The sequence below is a fragment of the Budorcas taxicolor genome, chromosome 3 (assembly GCF_023091745.1).
Source record: "Budorcas taxicolor isolate Tak-1 chromosome 3, Takin1.1, whole genome shotgun sequence".
NCBI classification, from domain to species: domain Eukaryota; kingdom Metazoa; phylum Chordata; class Mammalia; order Artiodactyla; family Bovidae; genus Budorcas; species Budorcas taxicolor.
In genome coordinates, this window is record NC_068912.1 from 21,033,404 (window position 1) to 21,058,592 (window position 25,189).

Consider the following 25,189-nt stretch of genomic DNA (forward strand, 5'->3'; position numbering starts at 1 on the left):
TCACTGACACAATGGACATGGGTTTGGGTGGACTCCGGGAGTTGGTGATGGACAGAGAGGCCTGGCGTGCTGCGGTTCATGGGGTCGCAAAGAGTCAGACACGACTGAGCGACTGAACTGCACTGATACCTGAACCTTAGATTTGATCACTTCAGACAGGAAAAGGCCAAACCAGATCATGCCATTAGTTAAGCAGACATGACAGCCACAGTCAGAGGATAGATGCCAATTCCAGCTATATTAAGCTCTTTATAGTTATTATTTTAAAGGTGGGGTTAGGAGCTTCCCTGGTGGCTCAGTGGTAAAGAATCTGCCTGCCAATGCAGGAGACACAGGTTCGATCCCTGCTTTGGGAAGAGTCCACATGCCTCAGAGCAACTGAGTTCCTGAGCCACAACTACTGAGCCAGCGCTCTGGAGCCCAGGAGCAGCAACTATTGAAGCCCACGTGCCTGAGTCAGTGCTGTGCGACAAGAGAAGCCACCACAGTGAGAAACCTGTGCACCACAACTGGAGAGTAGCCCCCCTCGCTGCAACTAGAGAAGGCCCACGCAGCATCAAAGACCCAGTAGGGCCAACAAAATAAACGGGGGTTACATGATGATGGTAGTTAGCCAGGAGACTCAGAAATTCTGAAATTCTGTTCTTGGTCAGCCACCTTTTCCCTCTCAAAGTCCCCAAATGGAAATACATGCCTCTCAATAGTAGATATTGAAGGAGTAGTCTTTTTACTCATTTTGCTCAACACGTTGAAAGTTCCATATGGGAATGAGGTAATTCTATTAGCTTAGACGATTTATAGCACTATAGTGGGGGTGGGGAAAGGGAGGTGGACTGGGGAGCTACTTTTAGCCAGTACCAAACACCAAACAAATTAAATTGATTTTGATTTCCCAGGCCTCCCTGTTTTGTTGTTGAAAATGGTGGTAAAACCCGGTAAGAACGTTTTCAGCCTAGAAGGGTACACCACCTAGTGGCTGTGTGTATAGAAACAGCAGCGAAACTAGATGAGAGGAAGAGGGAGACAGAGCCTCGTGAATGTGTATCAGGGACCATTTATCAGAGTGAACAGAGCGCCCCATATATAAATTGTGCATTCTTCTTACTTTGAGTTGAAAGAAAAAGTTATAGAATTATACAAATTGAAAATAGCTTTGTTGTGTTTTTGTTGTTGTTTTTATTATTAAAGTAAAATATGCTCACAATAGCTCTTTAATTCCTTTTACATTTGTTCTGATACTTCTCATGTTTCTAGTGTGGTTCTTTCTACTCTGTCAGTGTGTGTTTAAAGTATAAACTTGGGACTTCCCTGGTGGTCCAGTGGCTAAGACTTCGAGCTCACAATGCAGGGGCCCCAGGTTTGATCCCAGGCCAGGGATCTAGATCCCATGTGCTACAACTGAGAGTCTGCATGCTGCAAAGAAGATCGAAGATCCTGAGTGCTGCAGCTAAGACCCCGTGTAGCCGAATATAAATAAATACTCAAAAAAAAAAGTTTAAACTTTTCTAAACACTTATGTAGGCCAAATACAGTTAACAAGATAGACTTTCTTCCAAACCATCATATACATCCTAAAGCCAATGTAGTATTTTAAGACTATTTGTACGGTTTCTTCCACTGCTTTGATAAAAATTATAGTTTTACCGAGCATGTATTTCTCGATTACTGATCACATGGTAAGCACTAAGCATATTGCTTAAAACATGGTCCTGCCTTTTAAGAGTGGTAGTAGGAGATGGATATGTGAGTATATGATTACAGCAAAGTAACCAGTTATGACTTCTGTGATAGAAGTCTGTATAGCAGTTCAGCAGGGAGGGCACAAAGGAAGCGGTGAGTGGCTGATGCACCAGGGAGATTTAGGAAAGGCTTCATAGAGGAATGATACTTGAGTTCTTTCCTGACAGTTGAGAGATTATTCACCGGTAGATATGGAGTGGGTTGTCTCAGGCAGAAGGCTGTTGAGGCAAAACCTAGACAAAAGCTCAGAAGTATAAAAGGACATGGTGCATTCAAGGAAGTATGACTAACTAAATGATATTAGAGGGGTAGGTCAGAGCCCAGGAAGTGGAGTCTTTATGCTGTGCTTAAAGAGTGCACCACTATCTAATAGATAATAACAATTCTTAAAAGAATTTGTAGCAGGAAGCAAACATCATCAGCTTTTTTGTTTTTCTTTTTAATTTTATTTTTACTTTATTTTACTTTACAATACTGTATTGGTTTTGCCATAGGTGACATGGATCTGCCACGGGTATATACGAGCTCCCAATCCTGAATCCCTCTCCCACCTCCCACCCCACAGATTTTAATTTTAGAAAAATCTTTCTGGTAGCATTGTAGGAAATGGATCATAACAGTGTATGACTAGAAGTAGTGAAACCAGCATCTATTACAGTAGCTCATGCTTAATAGTTATTGACTAAAAGGATCCTGGTGTGGAATGGGTGAAAGGAGAGGAGTCATCAATAACTCCCTGGTAGTTCTAATTGGGCGTTTGAATGATAGTTAGTGTTGCTTACAAAGGTTAGAAAACAGGAGGAGTAAGTTTTAGAAGCGGCAGAAGTTCCGTTTTGACAGAACAGAGTGTAAGGTAGTCATGGGCAGGTGACAGCCTTCAGTAGGCTGCTGGATGTGAACATAGAAATGAAGAGGAAGTCTGGACTGGAGAGGAGGATATCTGAGTCCTGAGCATGTAGATAGCAGTAGATGAGATTATAATAGTAGAAGAGATAACCTGGATAGAACCAAGGCTAAAATTATTTGACACAACATCAATATTTTTAAGATAGACAGAGTTCAGAGAGGTTGGAAAAAGTAGTGTTTTGTGAGCTGAAGGAAAAGAAAGTTTAAGGGGGAGATCAAATGCCACATGAATGCTGAGAAAGATGAGAACTGAAGAGTTCACTGAATTTGGCCAATTAGAAGGTCACTGTCTTTAGCCAGTCAGTTAGGGGAAGTAGTGTGTAGGGGTAAGGGGCATAGGCTGGAGGGCAGAAACAAGCTGGGTTACAGTGGGTTGGAAAAGAATGGAAGAAGTGTAAGGGTGATCATAGATTATTCTTTCATGGATCTTGACTATAACAGGGAGAAGAGACTGGACTTTGTGTACAAATTGTAAGACAAGTGCTTACAAATTATAAGACAGGAGCATAGAGTGGAATAACATGAGTGAGTTGGAATGGCTATTTCCTTTTGAACTTAGCCTCTAACTGCTTAATACACCTTGCCTGTCTTTCACACAGTCGGGGCTGGTATACACAGAGGACGAGTGGCAGAAGGAATGGAATGAACTGATCAAGCTGGCCTCAAGTGAACCCCGCATGCATCTGGGTACCAATGGAGCCGGCTGTGGTGGGTAAGTGTGTCTAACTGGAGGAGCAGAAAGTAATCTTTGCTGAGTCCCCAGTGTCCAAAGAGTTCTGTCCTAAGAGGGCGTTGGACAGAAGGACAGGAGAGAAGCCACGACAAGGGCACAGAAGAGTGTAAGAGCGTGGGATGTTCTGGGAGCCACAGGTGGTTCAGTATTGCCAGAATACAGAATAGGTGATGCTGAATGATAGATGGAGCTAGGCAGTCCAGATTTTTGTGTGCTATACTGAGGAATTGAAACTGTATTCTATCCAGACTTTGGGAAACTGCAGGACAAGTGATTTGGTTCCTCAATAAATAAAGGCAAAGAAAAGAGAATTGTGATATTGATGGTATTGTGGGCATCTTTAAAAATAGTCTTTATTTTTTAGAGATTGAAGCTGAAATATTCATGGTTGAAATTATATGATATCTAGGATTTGCTCCAAAATAATCTGGTGGGGTGGAGTGGGTGTGGGGGCTGATCCCTAGGGTAATATATCAAGGTCTAGGTGTAACAGATTGACCATATATTTATGATTATTGAGGTTGAATGATGGATATATGAGAGTTTAGTGTACTATTCCTTCTAATTTGAGTATGTTTAAAAATTTTTCTAAAGTAAAAAGTTAAAAAATATAACCTATCCAAACTTTATTGTGTATAAGAATAATTTGGGCTATCTATTTAAAATGCAGTTTTGGACCTCCACCCTAAGGAAGTACAGTTGTGTAGCCCAGAAATCTGCATTTGTAGCAAGCACCCAGTGTTGAATAAGATTGCTTTAGGGGGCAGGATTGGAGAAGGAAATGGCAACCCACTCCACTGTTCTTGCCTGGAGAATCCCAGGGACGGGGGAGCCTGGTGGGCTGCCGTCTATGAGGTCGCACAGAGTCGGACACAATTGAAGTGACTTAGCAGCAGCAGCAGAAGCAGGGGGCAGGAAGCCACTCAATTTTGAGTAACAGGAACAAATTGATGTATTTGAGCACAGTGACAGCCAAATTGATGATGAACTGGAGGGAGTAATAATAGTCCAGGAAAGAGGGGGACACGGATATGAGCAAGAGTGGTGGCTGCAGATATGCCAGAGGAGGCACTTAAAAGGTGGAATTGGTCGGGCCAGGTGATTAATTGAAGATGCGATGTAAAGAACAGTAAATATTTCACAGATTTCTGATTAAGCTACTAAGTATTAGCCAATAGATGGGTGAGGCTGTTCTTCAAGTAAGGGAACATGAAGAAGGGATTTTTGTTTTCTTTCCTTTTTTGTTTTGCTTTTTTGATAGGACATGATGAATGTGACGTGTGGGTGGTTGTGGTGGGTAAAGTAATAAGCAGAATGAGGCTACACAGTTGTATATTGAGCTGCTGGACAAAGAGAGTAGGGGAAGGTTGTTGAACCAGATAGGTATTAAGAGGGATTACTTCCCAGTTCTGAGCACTACTTTAACCCTCAGACCTTCACATTTCTTTTCTTGAATTTCTCCCTCTGTGAAATGGAGGTAGAAATAGCCACGCTAGCGTAAAATAATCATCTGTGTCTATGGCAGCCTTCAGAATGGAAAACAGGAAATGGACATTTTTTTTTCCTTTTTGCAGAACTGGTCTTCTGAGGTCTCTTGATTTGTTTTCTTCCCTCTCCCTTCCACTGCATCTCTTCCATTGTCTCCCCTCCTACAACTTTAGGGTGGAGAGTTCAGAAGAGCCTGTGTATGAGAGTCTAGAAGAATTCCACGTCTTCGTCCTTGCCCACGTGCTTCGGAGGCCCATAGTCGTCGTGGCAGACACCATGCTGAGGGACTCTGGGGGGGAAGGTGAGTCAAGCAGTCCTCACTCTACCCTGAGCAGCCCTGTCTGCAAGGGGGATATATGACCCTTGCGGAAAAACACGGTGTAAATTAGAACAATGCACAATTCTCAGAGTAAAGCAGTTGAGGTTAATTGATGAAACTTCTTAGGAAAGAATTATTAAACACAGGTTGGACTGAAAGGGGGCTTCAATCGACATAGTTGGGTGGAGAGATTTCCCACTAGGCAAGAATATAGCCTTAATAATAATCTTTGTGATTTCCTGCAGCATTCGCCCCTATTCCCTTTGGGGGAATATATCTGCCCTTGGAGGTTCCAGCCAGCCAGTGTCACCGCTCCCCTCTGGTGCTCGCCTACGATCAGGCCCACTTTTCTGCACTTGTGTCCATGGAGCAGAAGGAGAATGCCAAGGAACAGGGTGCGGAATGCAGTGTCTGGGTCTCTGGTGTCTTGTGGTCTGCTTTATTTTCACTTAGAAGAACTGAAATGAGAGAGGATGTAGGAGGAAGGAACTGTGAGTGACATGCAAGCCCAGATAGAGTGTTGACGCTGTTTTCTTAAGCTCTAAGATAAACAGAGTTTTGTTTTGTTTTGTTATAAAAAAAAAAAAGGTTTTGGGGAAAACTCAGCCTGTGTTCCCTGATCTGGAGTAAAGAAGCTTATACATTAAGGTCAAGAACTTTCCAAATGATACTTTGCTCTATTTGCCTTAATAATGACTTTGAATTCCCTGAATTCACTTTAATTGGCAGGAACATCATGGGTGCTAGCTGACTGGTGGGAATTCATGGAGATAAGTGGCCTAAATTGCGTTCTGAGTAAAGGGGAAACCTGCCTGTTACTTTTTTCTGCTAAGACAATTCATCATTAAGAACTGAGATGTGACTATAGTTAGAGACCTTTGGTATAATTCAGCTGCCTTTTTACTGGAGTCAGTCTGTGTTCAGTTGCCTTCCTCTTTCCTCAGGAAGACTCCTTGATTATATGTGTTTTTCCTCCCCAGCTGTGATCCCACTTACAGATTCAGAGCATAAGCTGCTGCCTTTGCACTTTGCTGTGGACCCTGGAAAGGGCTGGGAGTGGGGCAAAGATGATAACGACAATGTCCGATTGGCGAGGTGAGGCGCGCCTGGCCTTTCCATCTGCTTTGTAGCTGCGATCTCTTCCACATGCGGTTTCTGTCTCCCGGGACTTTTCCTCAACTCAGGGGCGAAGGTGGTCACATCCTAGTTCTAGTGTCTTTGGGAAGATGGAGAGGTGGGAGGCAGAGTGGGCACCTGGACTCAGGCCACTGCTTTTTCTCCCCATGAAACAGAAGGGAATCCTGGCATGTGTTTATAGCGCGAGGAGTGTTCTTACAGAACCCCAGAACAGTGGTCAGAGAATCAAGATGATCAGATCACACTTCTCGCAGCCCAAACGAGAAGGGTTTTAAATAGCTGACCAAAATCATTTGCTCTAGACTTTTGCTTTTTTTTTTGGAACTTAAATGGCAAGAAAAATATGTTCTTCCCACCCCTACCCCCATTTCCCTGAAATTGGCTTCCTCCTGCTTCCACAGCTTTCTGTGAAGAGCTTAGGAGCATAAAAGTTCCCTCCTCACCTCTTATCCAGTGCTGTCTTCTTTGGGCTCCTGAAACTGGAGCCAACTGAGAAGATGGGGTTAAAAAAAAAGAGTTTATGACTTTTTAAGTAAGTTCTCACCTAATTATCAAAAGCACCTTCTAAGTAATATACTGTTTTGTAAATATTTCCTATTTTCCAGGCCCTGAGCTGGGCCCTTTCTCAATACTATTTTAATCTTCACAGCAGCCCTACAGGATAGATATTATTATCTATACTCATTATCAATCCCTACTGAGTTTCAGGGAGGTTGAAGTGACTTGCTTAAGGTGATAAAGCTTAGTAATTGGTGCAGCCATAATTCAATCAGCCCTGAGCTCCTAGCCATGTAGCCTTCTCCCACCCTGCCTCCCAACTGGATCGCACTGCTTTGCTTTTTAAAGGCCACAGTTCTTTGAAATTCTTTTTTTCCTCCTTTTCACAGTGTGATCCTATCCCTAGAGGTCAAATTGCATTTGCTGCATGGCTACATGAATGTGAAGTGGATCCCAGTGTCCTCCGATGCACAGGTGAGGCTTCTCCCACTCCACCCTGGCATGCCCTCCTTTCCACGTCAGGGAGAACGAGGACGTCTGGTGGTGGTCTCCTTCCACGTCTCTTCTGGATAGTGGCTTATGATTCAATATTAGGAGTAACTGGAAAATACCAGATAAATTCCAAAAGAGACTTTTTCTTGCCTTTCTACCTGTTAGTGCCCTTTGTTTTCTACATCTTCTCAACAACCAGGCTCTGCTTTCTGATACTAAACATATTCTTCAGGAAAAGTTTTCTTGAACTTGAGATTGTTATTACTTTGTTCTAAGCCCTCCGTACATAGACCTCTGTATTGGGCACTAGGAGAGACAGAATAGCTTAAAGAGCTCCTGATCTAGTAGGTTCTGAGGATGTCATTATCCATAGAACAGGAACACAGGAGCAAGGGCCAACTGATGGACTCTGGTGCTGAATGTCTGAAAGTGGATGCAGAATGGTTAAGACTTGGGGTGGTTATTCAGAACTTCCTTGAGAGTAACTTTGGGCAGAATCTGGCATAGATAAATTTATAATAAACGCCATTCTAGTGTCTACAGAATATTTTCTCACCTTACCCAGAGGCTATGTATTTGTATAGTTGCACATTGTTCTAGAAGAGCAAAATCCAGTCTTCATTTTGCTATCTCCTTATTACAGAAGGGCATCAGATTATAGGAGGTGGGATAAAGGCTAGACATTAGATACTTTTTCCCCTGGTTCATGGGAGAGCTGACGAGTTGGGGAAGGACAGTGCCCTCCTGGGTGACCCTTCCCCTCATGACAGCAGCGCTTCTCTGGAACGTGGCAGTCATTCCAAGGAAAGAGTTCGTAGGGGTGTTACCACCCCTCTCCACATGGTTGATTCCTATAGCAGTAGCTGCAGGAGGCCCCGTGAGCCAGGTGGATGGGCTGGAGGTTCCTGGGGGCTTCCTTCAACCTAGGCCAATGGAATAATGGTCAGCCATTTTTTTAAATTTAATTTTTAAAAATTAAAGTATAGTTGATTTACAGTGTTGTGCCAATCTCTGCTGTACAGCAAAGTGACTAAGTTATACACATACAGAAATTCTTTTTTTGGATATTCTTTTCCATTACGGTTTATCACAGGATCTTTTCCATTATGGTTTATCACAGGATATTGAATATAGTTCCCTGTGCCATACAGAAAGACCTTGTTGTTTATCCGTTCTGTATCTGTTAACCATCTTCTTGTCTCTTCCAGGCTCCACTGGCCCAGCCTGAGTCCCCGACAGCCTCAGCTGGAGATGAGCCCCGGTCCACTCCTGAGTCTGGGGAGTCAGACAAGGAGTCAGTTGGCAGCAGCTCTGCCAGCAACGAGGGCAGCAAGCGGAAAGAGAAGTCAAAGCGAGATCGGGAAAAGGACAAGAAGAGAGCAGATTCTGTGGCTAACAAACTGGGCAGCTTTGGCAAAACCTTGGGCAGCAAGCTCAAGAAGAACATGGGAGGCCTGATGCACAGCAAGGGTTCTAAGCCTGGAGGGATGGGAACAGGTTCGGGGGTAAGCAGTGGCACTGAGACCCTGGAGAAGAAGAAGAAAAACTCACTGAAGAGTTGGAAGGGTGGCAAGGAGGAGGCAGCTGGGGATGGGCCTGTATCTGAGAAGCCCACACCTGAGTCTGTTGGTAATGGAGGGAGCAGGTATAGCCAGGAGGTGATGCAAAGCCTGAGCATTATGAGGATTGCAATGCAAGGGGAGGGGAAGTTTATTTTTGTTGGCACCCTGAAGATGGGTCACCGCCACCAGTATCAGGAGGAGATGATCCAGCGCTACCTCACTGATGCTGAGGAGAGATTCCTGGCAGAGCAGAAGCAGAAGGAGACAGAGAGGAAGATCATGAATGGAGGGGTAGGGAGTGGGCCTCCTCCAGCCAAAAAGCCAGAGCCAGATGGCGGGGAGGAGCCGCTGACTGCCCCTCCAGCAGAATCCAAGGCAATGGCATTCTCTGCTGGCTACCCTGGTGGCTTTACTGTCCCTCGGCCTTCTGGGGGTGGAGTCCACTGCCAGGAACCCCGGAGGCAGTTGGCAGGGGGGCCATGTGGGGGGGGCCTACCACCATATGCCACCTTCCCCAGACAGTGCCCTCCTGGGCGACCCTACCCCCACCAGGACAGCATCCCTTCTCTGGAGCCAGGCAGTCACTCCAAGGATGGAGCTCACAGGGGTGCACCGTTACCACCCCACTTCCGCGTGGCTGATTCCTATAGCAACGGCTACAGAGAGCCCCCTGAGCCAGATGGATGGGCTGGAGGTCCCCGGGGGCTTCCCCCAACCCAGACCAAATGCAAACAACCGAACTGCAGCTTCTACGGACACCCTGAGACAAACAATTTCTGCTCCTGCTGTTACAGAGAAGAACTGAGGAGAAGGGAACGTGAACCGGGTGGGGAGCTGCTGGTGCACAGGTTCTGAATGGGAAACCTTGGAGGGCAAGGGGGCTAAACAAAGAAAGTTAAGCTCAATTAATTGGCTCATAAGACCCAGCTCCCATGTTGATGGGGCGAATGCAGTAATGTTGGTGTGAGCCTGGCTAGAAACTCTTTAAGTGTGTATACTCTGAAGAGCTGCCAGGCTGGCAAGAGCAGGTCAGGGCTGGATGGTGCCTTGAGGCTATACTGATCCTTTGCCTATCTTGACTTGATGGTACTGAGAAGGTACAAGGGGAGAAAGATGATAATTGTGTGTTATAACACCTTGGGTCCATCCCAGGCCTAAGGGAAAGTGTAAGGGAAGATTCGGTGTGTGGGGGTGGGTAGGTGGGCAGAAGTCTGGGGGAGGAACTGGCAAAGGAGGTTCAGTCAATAAAAGAAAAAACAGACCAAAGTTCTTTTAGGTTGGAAAAAAGCACACGGTGGTGGAGTTGGGAGTGTGGAGGGAAACTGGGAAATTAGATTTGCTGTTGACTTGAATTAAGGTAGATGTTTAGTGTTGGATAAATTTTTCCTTCTGAAGGATCTGGAAAGACAAGGAAGAAATGTGTGCTTCTGGGTGCTTATTAGGAGGGGGATGGCTTAAATCGGTTTAGTGAGATGGCAAAGGCAAGAACTTAAAGGGGGAATCTTTTTCCTCTGAAGTTTGATTCCCTTCTAAACAGCCATCTGTCATCCCTTCTAGTTCTAGAGGAGATTGCCGATTGCCCCCTATCTTTTCCACATCCTTTTTGAGGGCTGAGCTCAGCTAAGAAGGTTGTGATTTTTTTTAGGACTTTAATTTTATTAAACAAAAAACAGAAAAAAAGTTCCCTCTGGGGAAGGCAAGAGAATGATAAGAGCAGCTGTGTGTGTGGAATTTTTTCCAGGTGAATTGGTACAGAGGTGATCTTTTTTTAACTACTAGCAATAACCACACATTTGAGTGCGCCTTGGGAGGGGGTGGGAGGAGGACAGACTTTTGGCCAGACTGTTTCAAACAAAACCAAAAACCTAAATAGAGCACTACCGTCCTCTGCTGCTGCATTTCTGTAGAAAGCAACTTATTTTTTTGATTTTTTTTTTTTAAGAAACAAAAAGACCCTAGCAAGCAAAAAACATTTTTAAAAATGAGTTTTTCCCCTCCTATTTAAGTGATTCTTTCTCCTTCCTCTCTACTTTTGGAGAATGAACTTAACATCCCGGCTTCTTTTGTTAAGCCATAGCTGACCTTAATCTGTGGTTAGTTTATTAAAATAATTCAAAAAATACTTTGTAAGAAGAGATATTTTTGATAATAGGACTGATGTTGAAACTTGGGGTAGGGGTTAGGGGCAATTTATAAAGAGGTAGCTAGAGAAATATATATTTTAGTGAACTATAACCACAGATCACAGATTACTCCCAATGAGCTGATCTGTCATTGGGTCTCCCTCCTCTCCCCAAACCATCCTTTTCCCCAGAGGGTGGGAGTGGGTCTGTGGACACGGTAGTGGGGGGAGCTCCTTTGCATTTTGCACAAAGCACAAGTCTGGACAGCCTATGCTCTGGCCAGCACCATTTCTAAGAGCTTTAAACTGGAGGACCTATCCTGGGCCAATCTTCCCTTTTCTTTAAATTATTTCTTTCTGGGGGTAAAAATCAACTATGCAATTGTATACACTCCTGGGTGCATATGAAGAAGGGGCATAAGTGTACTTAATGTGTCTAGAGTGTTAATTGGGGCTATTTTTGTGTATTTGGATTTCTCTTTTGAGGTGTGTACTCTTAAACCATCCTGTGGAATGTAATCCTCACATTTGATCCAAGGCAGACATGAGCTGGGGGTGTGCATTGGGGGGACTTGTGTTTGCCATATGTTGCTTCTGCCCAATCAGGAAAGTTGTCATCCCACCTCCCCCTTGATAACAAAGTCAGCCAAGACTGTCCTCTTCATTGGAACTGCTCACAATTTAGGAAGTTTCCTTTCTCCTCAACAAACTTGAAAAGCCACTTATTTTCTAAATCTGATTGTCTGTCGATTTAATAATTTCCATGGCTATTAATTCTTAGGCTTTTATTTGGAAATGGATGTGTTAAGGAAGCAATGAGGTCAAAGGAGATAGGTTCCAAAAGAGGGTATGTTTGTATTTCCAGGCAGGACTGGGGCTGGTGTGAGAGGAGCATTCCCTTCAGGGTCAAAACTTAAGGAGATGCCAAAAGCTCACTAGTCAAGATAAATACTGTTTTAATGCAGCATTTAAAAAAAATTAATGCAAAAAATCCATCATGAGCAAAATATCAAAATCTTTAAAACAGGATCCAGCAGGACTGGGGTTAGAGTGTGAGGGAAGAAAAGCTGAATTGAACAAGGAGGAGTGGAATCGTGTCTTTATTTAAAATTTCAATATTTTATTCATTGTGGCTCTTTTTATATTAGTTTTGATTTTCAGAATATATTGTGTTAAAATAGCATCTTGGTCACTGGCTTTTGAGGCATCCTTAAATTTTGTGCCTGAAGTGAGTGCCTTGCTTACCTCACCCCGTGTCTGGGCTTAGAACAACACTGGTGAGACCACGACCATATGAACTTCTGTCGCCTAACATGCACCCAAACAACAAGTGACTCAAACTCACACCTAGAATTTGCACAGCACACCTAGCTTTCCCGTAGGCATCCATCTATATCATAGGATTTTGGCCTGGACCAATAGGAATGGAAACAGACCAGGGATTTTCCCAGAGACTAAAACCAGGAAACTTAATTCTCCACTGGACTGCTGTGTTTGGATTTGATCTGTTATTAGAGTCTAGTTAATACTTTTGTTTTTAAAAACTGAGGACAAATGAACAAAAACGGAAATCTTGTGTCATGTTTGCTTTTGTTTTGATTTATAAATTGACCAACCCAATCCCTTTTGTCTTCTTTTCAAATAAAAAGGTGGAAATTCTGAGGGGTGCCCAAGGGGGTGAAAATGGTTTAAAAAAAAGTGTGTGTGTGTGGGGGGGGTTAGGTTATTTAGGCGCTATAGCTTTTTCATTAAGAATTTTTTGTTTTTAATTTGGGAAGGTAACTTTATTGAGGCATTAAAAAAAGAATAACCTCTGCATTCTAAAGATGAGGGACCCTGAGTCAATGGATGTTTTTCTGTAGGGATGAGTAAATTCTGTTCTGCTTTATTTTTTGAGACGACTGTAGGATGGGAAGGTGGTGAAAAATTGCCTGGGAAATGGCAGTATTTGGGGAGGGAGTAGAAGAGGCAGCCTCGTGCAGTTACTGTGTTGGGGGGAAGGGAGGAGACGGACATGCTCTCAAAAGGAGCCAGATTCCGTAGTTGGGAGTGTGGTTGAAGGGGGGAGGCAGGCCCCTCAATCCTAATTGAGGGATATCATCTCAGGCTTAAATAAGTGCACTTAGTTATTTTAACCCAAGGCACTGGGGTACCTACTGAGGTTGTTGTTGGAGAGGGGAGATTTTCAGGGCTTTTACTTTTCCCATTTTGATTTCAGACAGTGCTACCCCTTCTACCCACCCTAGATTCTCCATCTCAGCCCTGAAGGAGCAAATAGGTCTATAGGACATGCCTCCAGATTCCTCCTTTTAATTTATGCTGGTTTGATGGACAGTTACAAGATTTAACCAAACATTTTTCCCTCACACTGGATTCTACAGCAAAATAAAATGATATTAAAAGGTTTTTGTTTTTTTTTAAAGATTCAGTCTCTTTATGGAGTGGTATGGTGTTCAACTCAGTGCTCTGTGGGGCCTGAAGGGAAGTTCCTTCCCTCTGCTGTTGGCTGTTTCTTCTCAAGTGAAACAAGCTCACAGACCAACTAAACAAAAATCAGCAATGACTTTTTAGTGTATGTTTGGGAGTGATACTGAGCTGGAAAGGATGGAGCTGGTTTCGAATGACTTCTGAGAACCTAGCTTTTGCTATTCTTACCACTTTCTAAACAGCCACATGTCCAAAGTTCCAGTCACATTTTATCTTTCCCAATAAAGGCGTTTCAAAGATAATTGTCCCCAAGTTACTCTGACACCTCTGGACTCTGCATTCTCTTTTTTTCTCCAAGGAGTCAGTGCCCCAGGCCCACCACCACAGGTGAGAAGACAGAATTAGTAGTCCCTTCTCGTCCTGGAATCACCTGCACCACAGATTTTCCTAATTTCCTTTTCCCTCCAGGCCCTTCAACTACAGATTCAGTGACTCATACAGGCAGTCTGTTTCTTTCACTTTATAGAAATCACAGGCTGTTTTGCCCCCTGAATTTAAGTGGATTAACAGAATATTATGATACCCTCCTTGGAGACTTTCTCCACAACCCCTCCTTTTACTGGCCACTTGGGTAAGAGGTGCTAGAAAAGAGGAAGGGAAGCTGGCTGCCAGTAGCGCAGAGAGGAGCGGGGGTGGGGAGGACCTTGGCCTCTTTCTGTGCTTATAACTGGATCTATGATTCATCTTGTGAGTCACTCAGCTCCACCTCCTTCCTCTAGCAGCCCCTCCCAGCAGCCTTCACTCCTGGCACAAACCTGCAACCAGACCAGGATTCTGAAAATGGAAAAATCTGATACAGACCCTCGCCTCCCCACCCTTCCTTCCATCCACTAAACCTCCACTGGATGTGTGGCGGGTGGTCGGAGGGGGAGGTGTCCTACTGTTACTTAACACTTAGCTGCTGTCCCCTTTGCATTCCTAGTTAGGTGCTGATCTAAGTCACCCATCTTTTTTCTGGCTCTGACCTTCCCCCATCCCCCCTCATGTTGTCTCTATTCTGTTCCTACACCTCAAGTATTAAAGAATAGAATGAGGCTCTTGACTGAAGGGTGGTGGGGAGAAGGAAAGTGGATAATGGATTTTTAAATTGTGGTACACACCTTTTTCTATTGCCACAGACCTTGGGAAATATTTTCTTCCCGTGAGGGATTGAGGCTGATGGAATGCAGGTGGGGGTGGGGAATGTAGCAGCTTTTAGGACTTCTAGAATCAGGCTTCTGGGACGCCTTCCTAGCAGGTGTATGCCTCTGTTCCAGATGGACTCCCTGTCTCTCAATATCTTCACTCTTTCCACAGTTGCAGCCAAGACAGGGAACTTTTCAAAACTGAGGCCGGAAGGGTGTGTGTGCTGGGGGAGGAGAGTTGAGTGTCACTCTGGAAAACTGGGGACCCCACCTAAGGACTGCTGCCTCTGTACAAACTCAAAATCAATAAAACAGCAGCTCAGTAATTCCTACTTTGTATCTTCTTTTGTCTTTTTCATATCTAAAGGTAGATTTTGCATACCTACCCTAGTTACTGTTCCTTTACTTCCCTGCTACAGCCCTCCCCACCCATCTTTGCTTCTTGGGTTTCAAGGGGGAGGGCTGGGGGATGGGACTGTTGCACTGAACAGAGAGGGTTCCAGCCCTCAGCTTTCAAAGTCCTTAACATGAATCATTAATTTGGAGATCTGATGTCTGGGCTGGAGGGAGGGCTCCTGTACCTGGAATGGGTTCTAGTTTCCAACTGTTTGGATGTGTGTGTGTGTGTGTGATTAAGTGTGTGTGTGTGATTAAGTGTTTAGATCTTTTCTTTGGGCCTCCCACCCCCAGCCACAGAACTTGCACGCACCTGTACCTGTGTCAGCATCCTGCAGATATTTCAGTTTCTCTCCCTACTCTTCCACTGCACCCTTCATATGAGATGTTTCACACTCTCTGGAGAAGGACATACAAAAACACTTCCTCTCGCCCCCATCCCAGTTCTTGGGCTTCCCCAGGCAAAAATCCCAAGGGCCAATTTCCATTTATTTATTCTCAACTACTTTAGTTCAGACTGTCAGGAGAGGTTGTAAGGAGGCCTGAAGTACCTTTAATCATTCCTCACATCCCCTTAAAGAAGACAAAAACAGCTTCCCAGGGAAGCCATCAGTGAGAGTCCAGGGAAGTGGCCCAAATGATTCCAGTTTAATACTTGTCATTACTCCTTCCCTCAAATAGTCTCCAAAGCTCATGAACAGAAAGAGGATAGGATCTGGGTTTGGAGTAAAGAAGGGAATGTGGTTTTCTCAGTTCCCCAATTTTTCCTCACCTTTCTTAGGCTCTTCCACTTTCTCTCCACTTTTCCAAAATTGTGTGTCTTCTCCTTTAAGGGGCTGGGCATCTCTTCCGCCCTCTCCAGAGTCGACTGAAGTTTCCGTGGAGCCTTCTCTAGCTGGACTGGACACACCTCTCAGAAGACCCCAAATCGTGCTCCTTGCACCTCAAGTGCTCCTTTCCCTTGAATCTTCCTCCTGCCCTTCTCCCTGACTTCCCTCCTGCTAGCTACAGGGTTCAGCCTCTCCCCTAGGGGCTTGAGCATCCTCGAGGTTTTCCACCCTTGCCTGCTCCATCCCCGGATGGAGCCAGAGAAATGTGGTGGGGGGGCCGGGGCCAGAGTTTCAACATCGCCCCCCAGAAGGAAGAGCCAGAGATGGGGGTAAGCAGAGGAAAAGGGCTTGGGGGAGGGGTTTGTCATCTAGAGGGTGCGAATGGGGATGATGTGGAGAAAGAGAAGAATCCAGAGGAGGCGGAGGGTATTTCTCATATCAGCCTCTGGTTGACAGTGCTTGGTCTTTTTTGCAGTCTCAAGTTCATTGTCTCATTATCCATTAACCAGCCCCTCCCTTAACTATCTGCCAACGCCTGTCCTGAGCTCTTCACAGCCACTGATCTCAGTTTCTCCTGAGAGTCTGAGTGTAGGCCTCCAAAGGTGGCTGCTGAAGTAACCCCAGACTCCAGCACCAGAGAAGCTTGGGGATTAACCCTACACCCTTCACAGCTCTCTGGACCGAAGTCTGTCCAGGGGACTGGGATGCCAGAGCCCAGGAGTCGTCAGCTGGGCAGCTGCCTGGCCTCTGGAGGCCTCCCAGGTAATAATGCCTTCCCAATACTTCTGATTTCCAGACTGTTCCAAATTTCACCCTCCTCAAACCCTGTTTCAAACCTCACTAAAGATACCTCTGTATTCCTCTTCTGGTTCAAAGTGCTTTTACCTGAGATTTGCTCTGTTCTCTGCCTAGGGCTGGTTGGAGCTTGATGGTCCCTCTGTTTTCTTGACCCTGTTACTCCTCTCATTTACTTATTCAAAAATATTTGAGGGCCTAAAATCTCTCCTCCTAAGTTTTCACTCTTGTGGGGTTAGGGAGGAATCTTAGTCTTTCCTCTTAAGATTCTCCTGTCTGTTGCCGAAAAACTGGCCTCTGTTCACCTATGCTGAATAGAAAGAGCTTTAAAGGAGACAGAGCTTTAAAGGAGTAGAAAAGAGTAGCTTTATTACTTTGCCAGGCAAAGGGGGCCGCAGCAAGCTAACGCTTTCAAGACTGTGCCCTTCCCCTTCCTGGGAAGTTGGAAGAGGTCTTATAGTTTTAGGGTGGGAAAATGGAACTGAAGATAAGGATCAGGGTTGATGTAGCCTTGTATTCTTCTCTTAGAGTCACTGGAATCATTAGGGCTGGCTTTGGGTCACTCCAGAACAGGTTCTGGTGGTCCTCGAGGTCATCGTCCTATGACATTCTTTCTGGAAAGAAGGATGCTCCCAGAGGAAAGGAGTGTTAGGGAAAGTTGTCTTGGAGGGGTAAACATCAAGTAGCCAGAAGGCAATCATTTTCAGAGTGCAGTTAAGCAAGAAAGAGAAGGAGAACAAACATGGGTAGGTTGAGTGAGTGGAGAGAATAAAGGCTGCATAAGGGCTAACAGTGGAGTGCCTCAACTAGTTTCTGCTACAGAATGTCTGAGAGGAGTGTGTGTATACGAGTGGGGGCAACACTGTGAACAGTCATAACCTGGCTTTCCTTCTTGCCCTGCAGGGGAGCAGATTCTAGCATGGGCCCCGGGGGTGAGGAAGGGGCTGGAACCTGAAATTCCTGGAACCCTGATCTGCAGCAACTTGAGGGTCACCTTCCAGCCCCGTGGATGGCAGCGGAGTCAGGTGAGAAGGTTAGGGCAGTGGAAAGGACGACTAGTGGCAAGTGGAAAGGGAGTCTAGAAGATTTAGACAAACATTATAGAAGTGAGAGGCTGCTAAGTCACTTCAGTCATGTCTGACTGTGTGCAACCCCAGGGACGGCAGCCTACCAGGCTCCTCTGTCCCTGGGATTCTCCAGGCAAGAACACTGGAGTGGCTTGCCATTTCCTTCTCCAATGCATGAAAGTGAAAAGTGAAACTGCAGTTGCTCAGTCATGCCCAACTCTTTGCGACCCCATGGACTACAGCCTACCAGGCTCCTCCGTCCATGGGATTTTCCAGACAAGAGTACTGGAGTGGGGTGCCAGTGCCTTCTCCGAGAAGTGAGATAGTTATGCTTAAAAGGCTGCCTTCTAAGAGTATCAAGGATTGTCATTGGGAAGCATCTCTAGGGAGGTTAGGGCTGTCAAGGTAGGACAATGAATGAGACTTCAGATGTCTTTAGCGTCAGTCATGTGCTTCCTCTAGGAGACTCCCCTGAGCAGTGAGTATGATTTTTCCCTGGCCAACATTGGGCGATTAGAGGCTGGTAAGTGTGGCGATTTGGTGAAAGGGCTCACTGTGGGTGCTGGAACCCTTCCTCATCCTTCCTCTATTCTCGGAGGACAGACTGAGTGGATGGAGTGGGATGGGCTGGAAGAGTTCCTCCTAGAGGGACCCTGATCCATGGCTATACCACTCTTTAATTCTTGACTTCAGTGAATGGCCCGTCCCGAGTCCAGCTCCTCCGTCCAGGGTCCCTGCTTAAATTTATCCCTGAGGAGATTCTGATTCACGGCCAAGACTTTCGACTACTCAGAGTCGGTTTTGAGGCTGGAGGACTAGAGCCTCAGGCCTTTCAGGTAAGAGGTCTCCAACCCAAGAATCCCTCCTCCCCTTAGAATCTTAGGATCCTTTACTTGGCAATCCCCAATAGTCCCATCTCTCAAGATCCCTCTCATCATTCTCTCTGCTTCTCTCCTCTAGGAAAAACTAAAATTAGAGTATGGTGAAAGTGAAGGCTTGAGTTCTAGCCCAGCATTGCCAATTATCAGGAGTATAACTGTGGACGAGTGTCTTCCTTTGAAAAACAGGGAGGGTTGGACAAGATTCTTCCCAAGATTCCTCCCAGCACCACCATTCTGTCATTTTGTGGTTCTAAATGTGTTCTCCTGACTCCAGTTCTCATAACCAGTGGAAGCTCCCTTTGTTAGGGACTGTCTTCGCTTTTCTTCTCTATTAGTGGCCGAGATGGTGAAACAACATATGAGCCTTATTGCCTCCTTTTCACTTTAGTGTGAGGCAAAGGATGGGCTGTCGTTTCTTCTACAGGTGACCACAGCCATTGTCCAAGCCAGAGCTCAGAACAGTCCAGCCCAACAGTATGCAGGGATAACCCTGAGCAAGGCTGGTGAGTGAGGGTGCTCTGGGGTAAAGAAAGGGTAGAGTCTGAAAAGCAGAAGCTGGCTGGAGAGAGAAGAGCTAAGCTGTCTCTGGTTCTTCTTCCTCCTCCTCTTGTGCCGGCCGACCTCCTGCCCTAGGCCAGAGTTCTGACTCCAGAAAACCACCTATTCCCCTCTTGGAGACAATAGAAGACTGGGAGACTGAGCGGAAAAAGCAGGCAGCCAGGGGCTGGAGGGTCAGCACTGTCAATGAGAGGTTCGACGTAGCCACCAGGTGATGCCCCAGTCCACCCAACCCCATGCTGCGCCATCAATCTTCTCATGCTACTCTGATCTTCTAAAACTTGGGACTTCCCACAAACTCCAGACTCCAAGGACATCCACAAAGCTAGCCCCATTATCCCCTAGATCTCTAAACCTGAGATCCTTCAGAAAGATCCCCTCCTAAGCAACTTCCTTATAACAGGTTTGCATTGTATTGAGGTCACTGGGCCATGCTGTGACATAACTCTCAATTTCACAGCCTCCCTCGTTACTTCTGGGTCCCTAACCGAACGCTGGACAGTGAGGTCAGGAGAGCATTTGGCCACTTCCATCAGGGCCGTGGACCGGTCAGTGTGGGGATGATGGTAATATTTGGGGATTAGAGGGTCATGGGAGGTTAGCGGTCACTGTGAAGGGAGGGGATCCCTGAGGTCAGTGTTGGGGCAAGGGTAGGGTGAGGCTAGGATTTTCTCCCTCAGTGATCCTTCTCTCATCCATGTGAAGCGCCTGTCCTGGCATCACCCTGGGGGCAGTGATCTTCTTCGTTGTGGGGGCTTCTATACAGCCAGTGACCCCAACAAGGAGGATATCAGGTGAGGGGAGGTTTGATAAGCAGAATCAAGGGTTAGATGTGAGCGGCAGACACCTTCCCTTACTTTTTGATTCCCTTCCCTCCAGAGCAGTGGAGTCCATGCTTCAGGCTGGGCATTCAGACGTTGTCCTTGTAGACACCATGGATGAGCTGCCTAGTCTTGCAGATGTCCAACTTGCCCACCTGAGGCTGAGGGCCCTCTGCCTGCCTGGTGAGATAAACTTTGACCCCTCACCCCACCTCTAGGTCTGTTGACCCTAACCTGGTTTTACCCTTTTGCCTGATATGGAAGAGAACTCCTTCAGCCCAATAATCCTTCGTTTTCCACTCAACTCCCATTTCCCACAGACTCATTGATTTCCTGTCTTCCTGATCCCAACATTTTTGTTTTTTAAGGCAGCTTTATTGAAATATAATTTACGTACCATAAAATTCACCCTTCACCCATCTTGAGTGCACAATTCAATGCATTTCATTGTATTTACAATGTTGTACAACCATCACAACTTAATTGTAGAAACCTCATAGCCATTTATAGTTACTTCTCATTCCTTTCCCCATAAGCAACAACTACCCAACTTATTACCCCTTAATTCTGGACCCTGAATCCCCAGTTCTCCTGATCTCTTGGCCCTCCTGACTTCTCTGCACTCTCTCAGATTCATCTGTGGCTGAGGATAAATGGCTCTCAGCTCTGGAAGGAACACGATGGTTGGACTACACCAGGTACTCCATCTTTTTCTGGCATGATTTATAATTCAAACTTCTGTTAACTTGGACTCCTCAGTCTTCCATTAACTCTTCTCCTTGGTTCCCCAAGAAGACTATTATTTGTTGCTCCTTAGAAGGCGGCGGGGGGGTGCAGGGTGCGCGGGCAGGAATTGGGAGTCTGCCCCCATAGTATCCCATGACCCATCACTCCCTTCCTCTAGGCCTATTGTTCTCTTCTCTTCCTCGCCCACCCCTCCAGGTCTTGTCTTCGAAAGGCCAGTGACATCTCAGTCTTAGTGACATCCAGGGTTCGCTCTGTAGTACTTCAAGGTGAGTTTCTTGGGCCAACCCACTCCATTCCTTGCCTTTTTTCTTTACTCACCTGACTGGATTCTGCTCAGGGAGGTCTAGAGTTTGCTCGTCCCCTTCCAGTGCTGGCATCCTCTCTCGTTTTGCTAGGAACTACTCGTGTTTCAGGGCTACTTCTGCCTCCCCATTAAGCTTGTGGTCCCTAACAGAGGGCTTCTCAGCCTTCTGTTCCTGTCCTTCCATCAGTGGATGGGGGCTTGGATTGGGGGCTGGGGAAGGAAAATGAGGAAAACTGGTTTGGCATTTGATTCTGCTTCCTACATGTGAAGCTGGGTATTTCTTGGTGGAGTGTATGAAGTGAATCACTCAAGGTCTTTGTTTTTTCTTCACTTTTATGTGCCCTCTCAATCCTACCTACCCAAAACTTTCCCCCTCTGTGCCTCTTCCTCCTGCCATGTTTCCTTTTCTCACTCTCTTCTGCCCTAGTTTCTTGGTCTTTCTTTCTTTGTCCCTTATCCCTCTTTATCACCCAGAGCGCGGTGATCGTGATTTCAATGGCCTCCTCTCTTCACTCGTCCAGCTGCTTTCAGCCCCTGAAGCCCGAACACTGCTTGGCTTCCAATCATTAGTGCAACGAGAGTGGGTGGCAGCTGGACATCCTTTCCTGACCCGACTTGGGGGATCTGGGGCCAGTGAAGAGGTGAGAATGTTTGGGGAGGGTGTTATTAAGAAGTACAGGGATGAGAAAATGACATACTAAAATCCACTGGAGGTGAATTAGGTCCCAATTAGGTCTGAGGTTGGGCTGAGCTTGAAAGGAGATCCAGATGAGGGACCCCAACCCCCTACCTCAACTGATTTCCACCCCCTGACCTCCTTAGTGTCCCCATTCCCACATCACTCATCCTCCCCATTTAAGTCCCCACACACCCTTCCAACCTCTTAATTTCCCTCTTCTCAGGCCCCAGTGTTTCTCCTCTTCCTTGACTGTGTCTGGCAGCTCCTCCAGCAGTTTCCAGCTGAGTTTGAATTTTCTGAGTTCTTCCTTCTTGCTCTTCATGACAGTGTCAGAGTTCCTGACACCCTTACATTCTTGAGAGACACCCCCTGGGAGCGTGGAAAGCAGAGTGGACAGGTCAGTGACTTCCATTTTTGGCTTTCCCCTACCCATTAAGTACTCTCTGGGAGTTTCCTGGTGGGCTAGTGGTGAGGATTCTGGGCATTCACTGCCATGGCCCAGGTTCAATTACTGGTCGGGGAACTAGGATCCCACAAGCTGTTTAGTCAACAAAAGAACTACTCTCTGAAGTTTACTCTTGAATATGAAAAGTGGTCTTCGGGTGGGAAAGGGGAAGGGGGTTGGTGCTTTCTTTCAGGACTGGACTTTCACCCTACATCTGATTCTTTTCTTTGTGTGTGGCTGTGCTGGGTCCTCATTGCTGAGTGGGCTCTTCTTTCAGTTCAGTTCAGTCGCTCAGTCATGTCCGACTCTTTGCGACCCCATGAATCGCAGCACGCCAGGCCTCCCTGTCCATCACCAACTCCCGCAGTTCACTCAGACTCACGCCCATCGACTCAGTGATGCCATCCAGCCATCTCATCCTCTGTTGTCCCCTTCTCCTCCTGCCCCCAATCCCTCCCAGCATCAGAGTCTTTTCCAATGAGTCAACTCTTCGCATAAGGTGGCCAAAGTACTGGAGTTTCAGCTTCAGCATCATTCCCTCCAAAGAAATCCCGGGGCTGATCTCCTTCAGAATGGACTGGTTGGATCTCCTTGCAGTCCAAGGGACTCTCAAGAGTCTTCCCGAACACCACAGTTCAAAAGCATCAATTCTTCGGTGCTCAGCTTTCTTCACAGTCCAACTCGCACATTAGTTGCAGCATATTCTCCAGTTGTGGTGCATGGAGTTCTCATTTTGGTGGCTTCTCTTGTTGTGAATGGGCTCTAGGGTGTGCAGGCTTCAGTAGTTGTGGCGTGTGGGCTCACAGTAGTTGTGACTCCCAAGCTCTAGATCACAGGCTCAACAGTCATGGTGCTCAGGCTTAGTTGCTTCAAGGTAGATGAGATCTTCCTGGACCAGGGATTGAACCTGTGCCTCTTGCACTGGCAGGTGGATTCTTTACCACTGAGCCACCAGGAAAGCCTTACATCTGATTCTTAGAATAAGATGAGTTTCACGATTTATCTCTAAACTGAGGAGGATTATATATTTTTGTTTAACCTTCCTCTTCTTGTTTCCTCTGTCTAGTTCAACAACTATACACAAGTCTATACCCCTGGGTTCCCAGGGGCTGGGAACTCTATTAACCCACAACTATCTGTCTGGGACTGGAATTTACGCTACAGCAATAAACAAATACTACAATTCTGTAATCCTGGCTATAACCCAGAACACTGCCCAGATTCCTGGCTCCCTAGACAGCAGGTAAAGTGTCTGAAGTTCCTAAATTCCTTTGATTTTTTTCACAGGCTCATCCTACTAGATGAGAAGTGATAGTGTCTGAGTTCCTCATTCCCCTTCTGGTGTCATTTATAGTCCTAACTGTCCCCAGGAAGACAGAAATCCTACAAATCACAAATGGCATCTTTTTTGGTCCTCCTCATCCTTATTAGTCTTCCTGTCTCATGCACACATTTTTATGTTTCCTTAAAATCAACTTTAATCAGTCCTGAGGCCTAGTTTGAAGTCTAATAAGGAGAGCAGATAAAGTGTTCTCAGGGGAAGGCTTGTAGTTTGATAACTGGTACAGTGTGCAATGGGTGACAGCTGGACATTCCTTCATGACCCAGTTTGGGGAAACTGGGGGTCATCAGGTTTCTAGGTTGCCAGTTGATTTCCTGTTCCTCCTTAGCCAAGCTTCATGGTTCCTGGGCCCCCCAGTTCCGTGTGGCTCTTCTCTAGAGGGGCCCTGACACCCCTGAATCAACTCTGTCCTTGGCGGGACAGTCCCTCCCTGCTGGCAGTCTCTTCTCGTTGGCTCCCTCGACCTGCTATCTCTTCTGAAAGCCTGGCTGATCAGGAGTGGGGGCTCCCCTCACACTGGGGAGCTTGCCCTTTACCCCCGGGACTGCTGCTGCCTGGATGTCTGGGACCCCAGATCAGGCTCTGGAGACGCTGCTACCTGAGGGGAAGGCCTGAGGTCCAGGTGAGAAGGGAAGGCAAAAATTGGGAGTGGGAGAAGGGGTCTGAACCAGATATTCTAGGAGAAACCAGATGTTTCCGGGAGGCAGAAGGGCAAGGGTTTGGGGGACTGGGAAGTTAGATACCATTCCTATTGGTATCAAAGTGGATAGATTTGGGAGTGTGGGAAAACTGCTTCTGGCTTATATCAAGTGGAACCTAGGGGACAGCTGGAGGAGGAAAGGGAACTAAGAGAATTAAGGATCCTCTCTGCCTCTCTTCACCCTCTTCCCAGATGGGCCTCTCAGCTCCCACAATCTCTGGTCTCCAGGAGGAGCTATCCCATCTTCAAGAGTTATTAAGGAAATGGACACCACGAATATCTCCTGAGGATCACTCCAAGAAAAGAAACCCAAATACCATTCTCTCCCAATCCTGTTGAAATTGCTGGCCTTCTCATGGGCAGGGCAGAGGGTGGCCTGGGGTGAGGGAGAGTTCTGTCTGATCCTTTGGTTTTTCTTATCTGGTCTTGCTGCCTCAGCTTTCATAAACAAGATCACTGACCTGAGTTTCTATTGAGGATGAGTGGTGCTAACCTTATCCAACTCTTATCCTGCCTTGTTTGGTTTAAACAGTTCTTATCATTTAAAGAATTAGGAAACAACAACAATCCAGAAGACTGCCTCTCTTTTTCAGGGCAATTCCATGTCTTTGGGATGGAAATTTCGGATATTTCGCTGGTAAATTGTGATAATCAGATATACTGTTTATCAGTGCCAACAAGATGGCCTACAGACCTCCTTCTCACCTCCTCTTGCTGCTTAATTCCAATTTCTATTTCTTCCCTTATAGTTTTCTATGGGTGTGGAATATACACGGGACACCCTATCTCTTCCAATTATATATTTTCATTGTGACATTTCTATTTATGGAGTTCATTAAAGCACAATATTTATACACGCCGCTGGCATTGTTTGTGTCTGATTAAAGGAACCTTAGGTAAGGGAGTGGTGGGAGAGGAGGGAAAGGAATGTGACCCACGAAGGGACGGTACCGACCATATTACTGCTAAGGAAGTAAGGGGCTGGGCTGCGTGAGGCGCTGCAGGATTCACAATTT

At 46.1% G+C, this 25,189-nt stretch overlaps 2 protein-coding genes across 2 annotated transcripts in view; both read left to right on the forward strand.

The window, feature by feature from the left end:
• Positions 1-13,397, forward strand: part of OTUD7B (OTU deubiquitinase 7B) — a 58,226-nt gene extending 44,829 nt beyond the window's left edge. Inside the window, exons 7-12 of the mRNA XM_052636757.1 lie at positions 3,246-3,358; positions 5,041-5,168; positions 5,432-5,581; positions 6,167-6,281; positions 7,211-7,295; positions 8,522-13,397. Of these exons, the coding sequence (XP_052492717.1) occupies positions 3,246-3,358; positions 5,041-5,168; positions 5,432-5,581; positions 6,167-6,281; positions 7,211-7,295; positions 8,522-9,730 (1,800 nt within the window). The 3' untranslated portion in view covers positions 9,731-13,397. The remainder of the gene's footprint in view (positions 1-3,245; positions 3,359-5,040; positions 5,169-5,431; positions 5,582-6,166; positions 6,282-7,210; positions 7,296-8,521) is intronic.
• A 2,700-nt stretch (positions 13,398-16,097) lies between these two features.
• MTMR11 (myotubularin related protein 11) lies at positions 16,098-24,732 on the forward strand. The gene is made up of 17 exons (XM_052637680.1): positions 16,098-16,163; positions 16,506-16,596; positions 17,533-17,654; positions 18,159-18,219; positions 18,390-18,532; positions 19,002-19,080; positions 19,211-19,346; positions 19,596-19,683; positions 19,841-19,929; positions 20,015-20,139; positions 20,588-20,654; positions 20,899-20,969; positions 21,482-21,648; positions 21,910-22,083; positions 23,198-23,374; positions 23,802-24,095; positions 24,366-24,732. The coding sequence occupies exons 1-17, from the start codon at positions 16,098-16,100 to the stop codon at positions 24,510-24,512; spliced, it is 2,097 nt and encodes a 698-aa protein (XP_052493640.1). The 3' UTR covers positions 24,513-24,732.
• Positions 24,733-25,189: the final 457 nt, after the last annotated feature.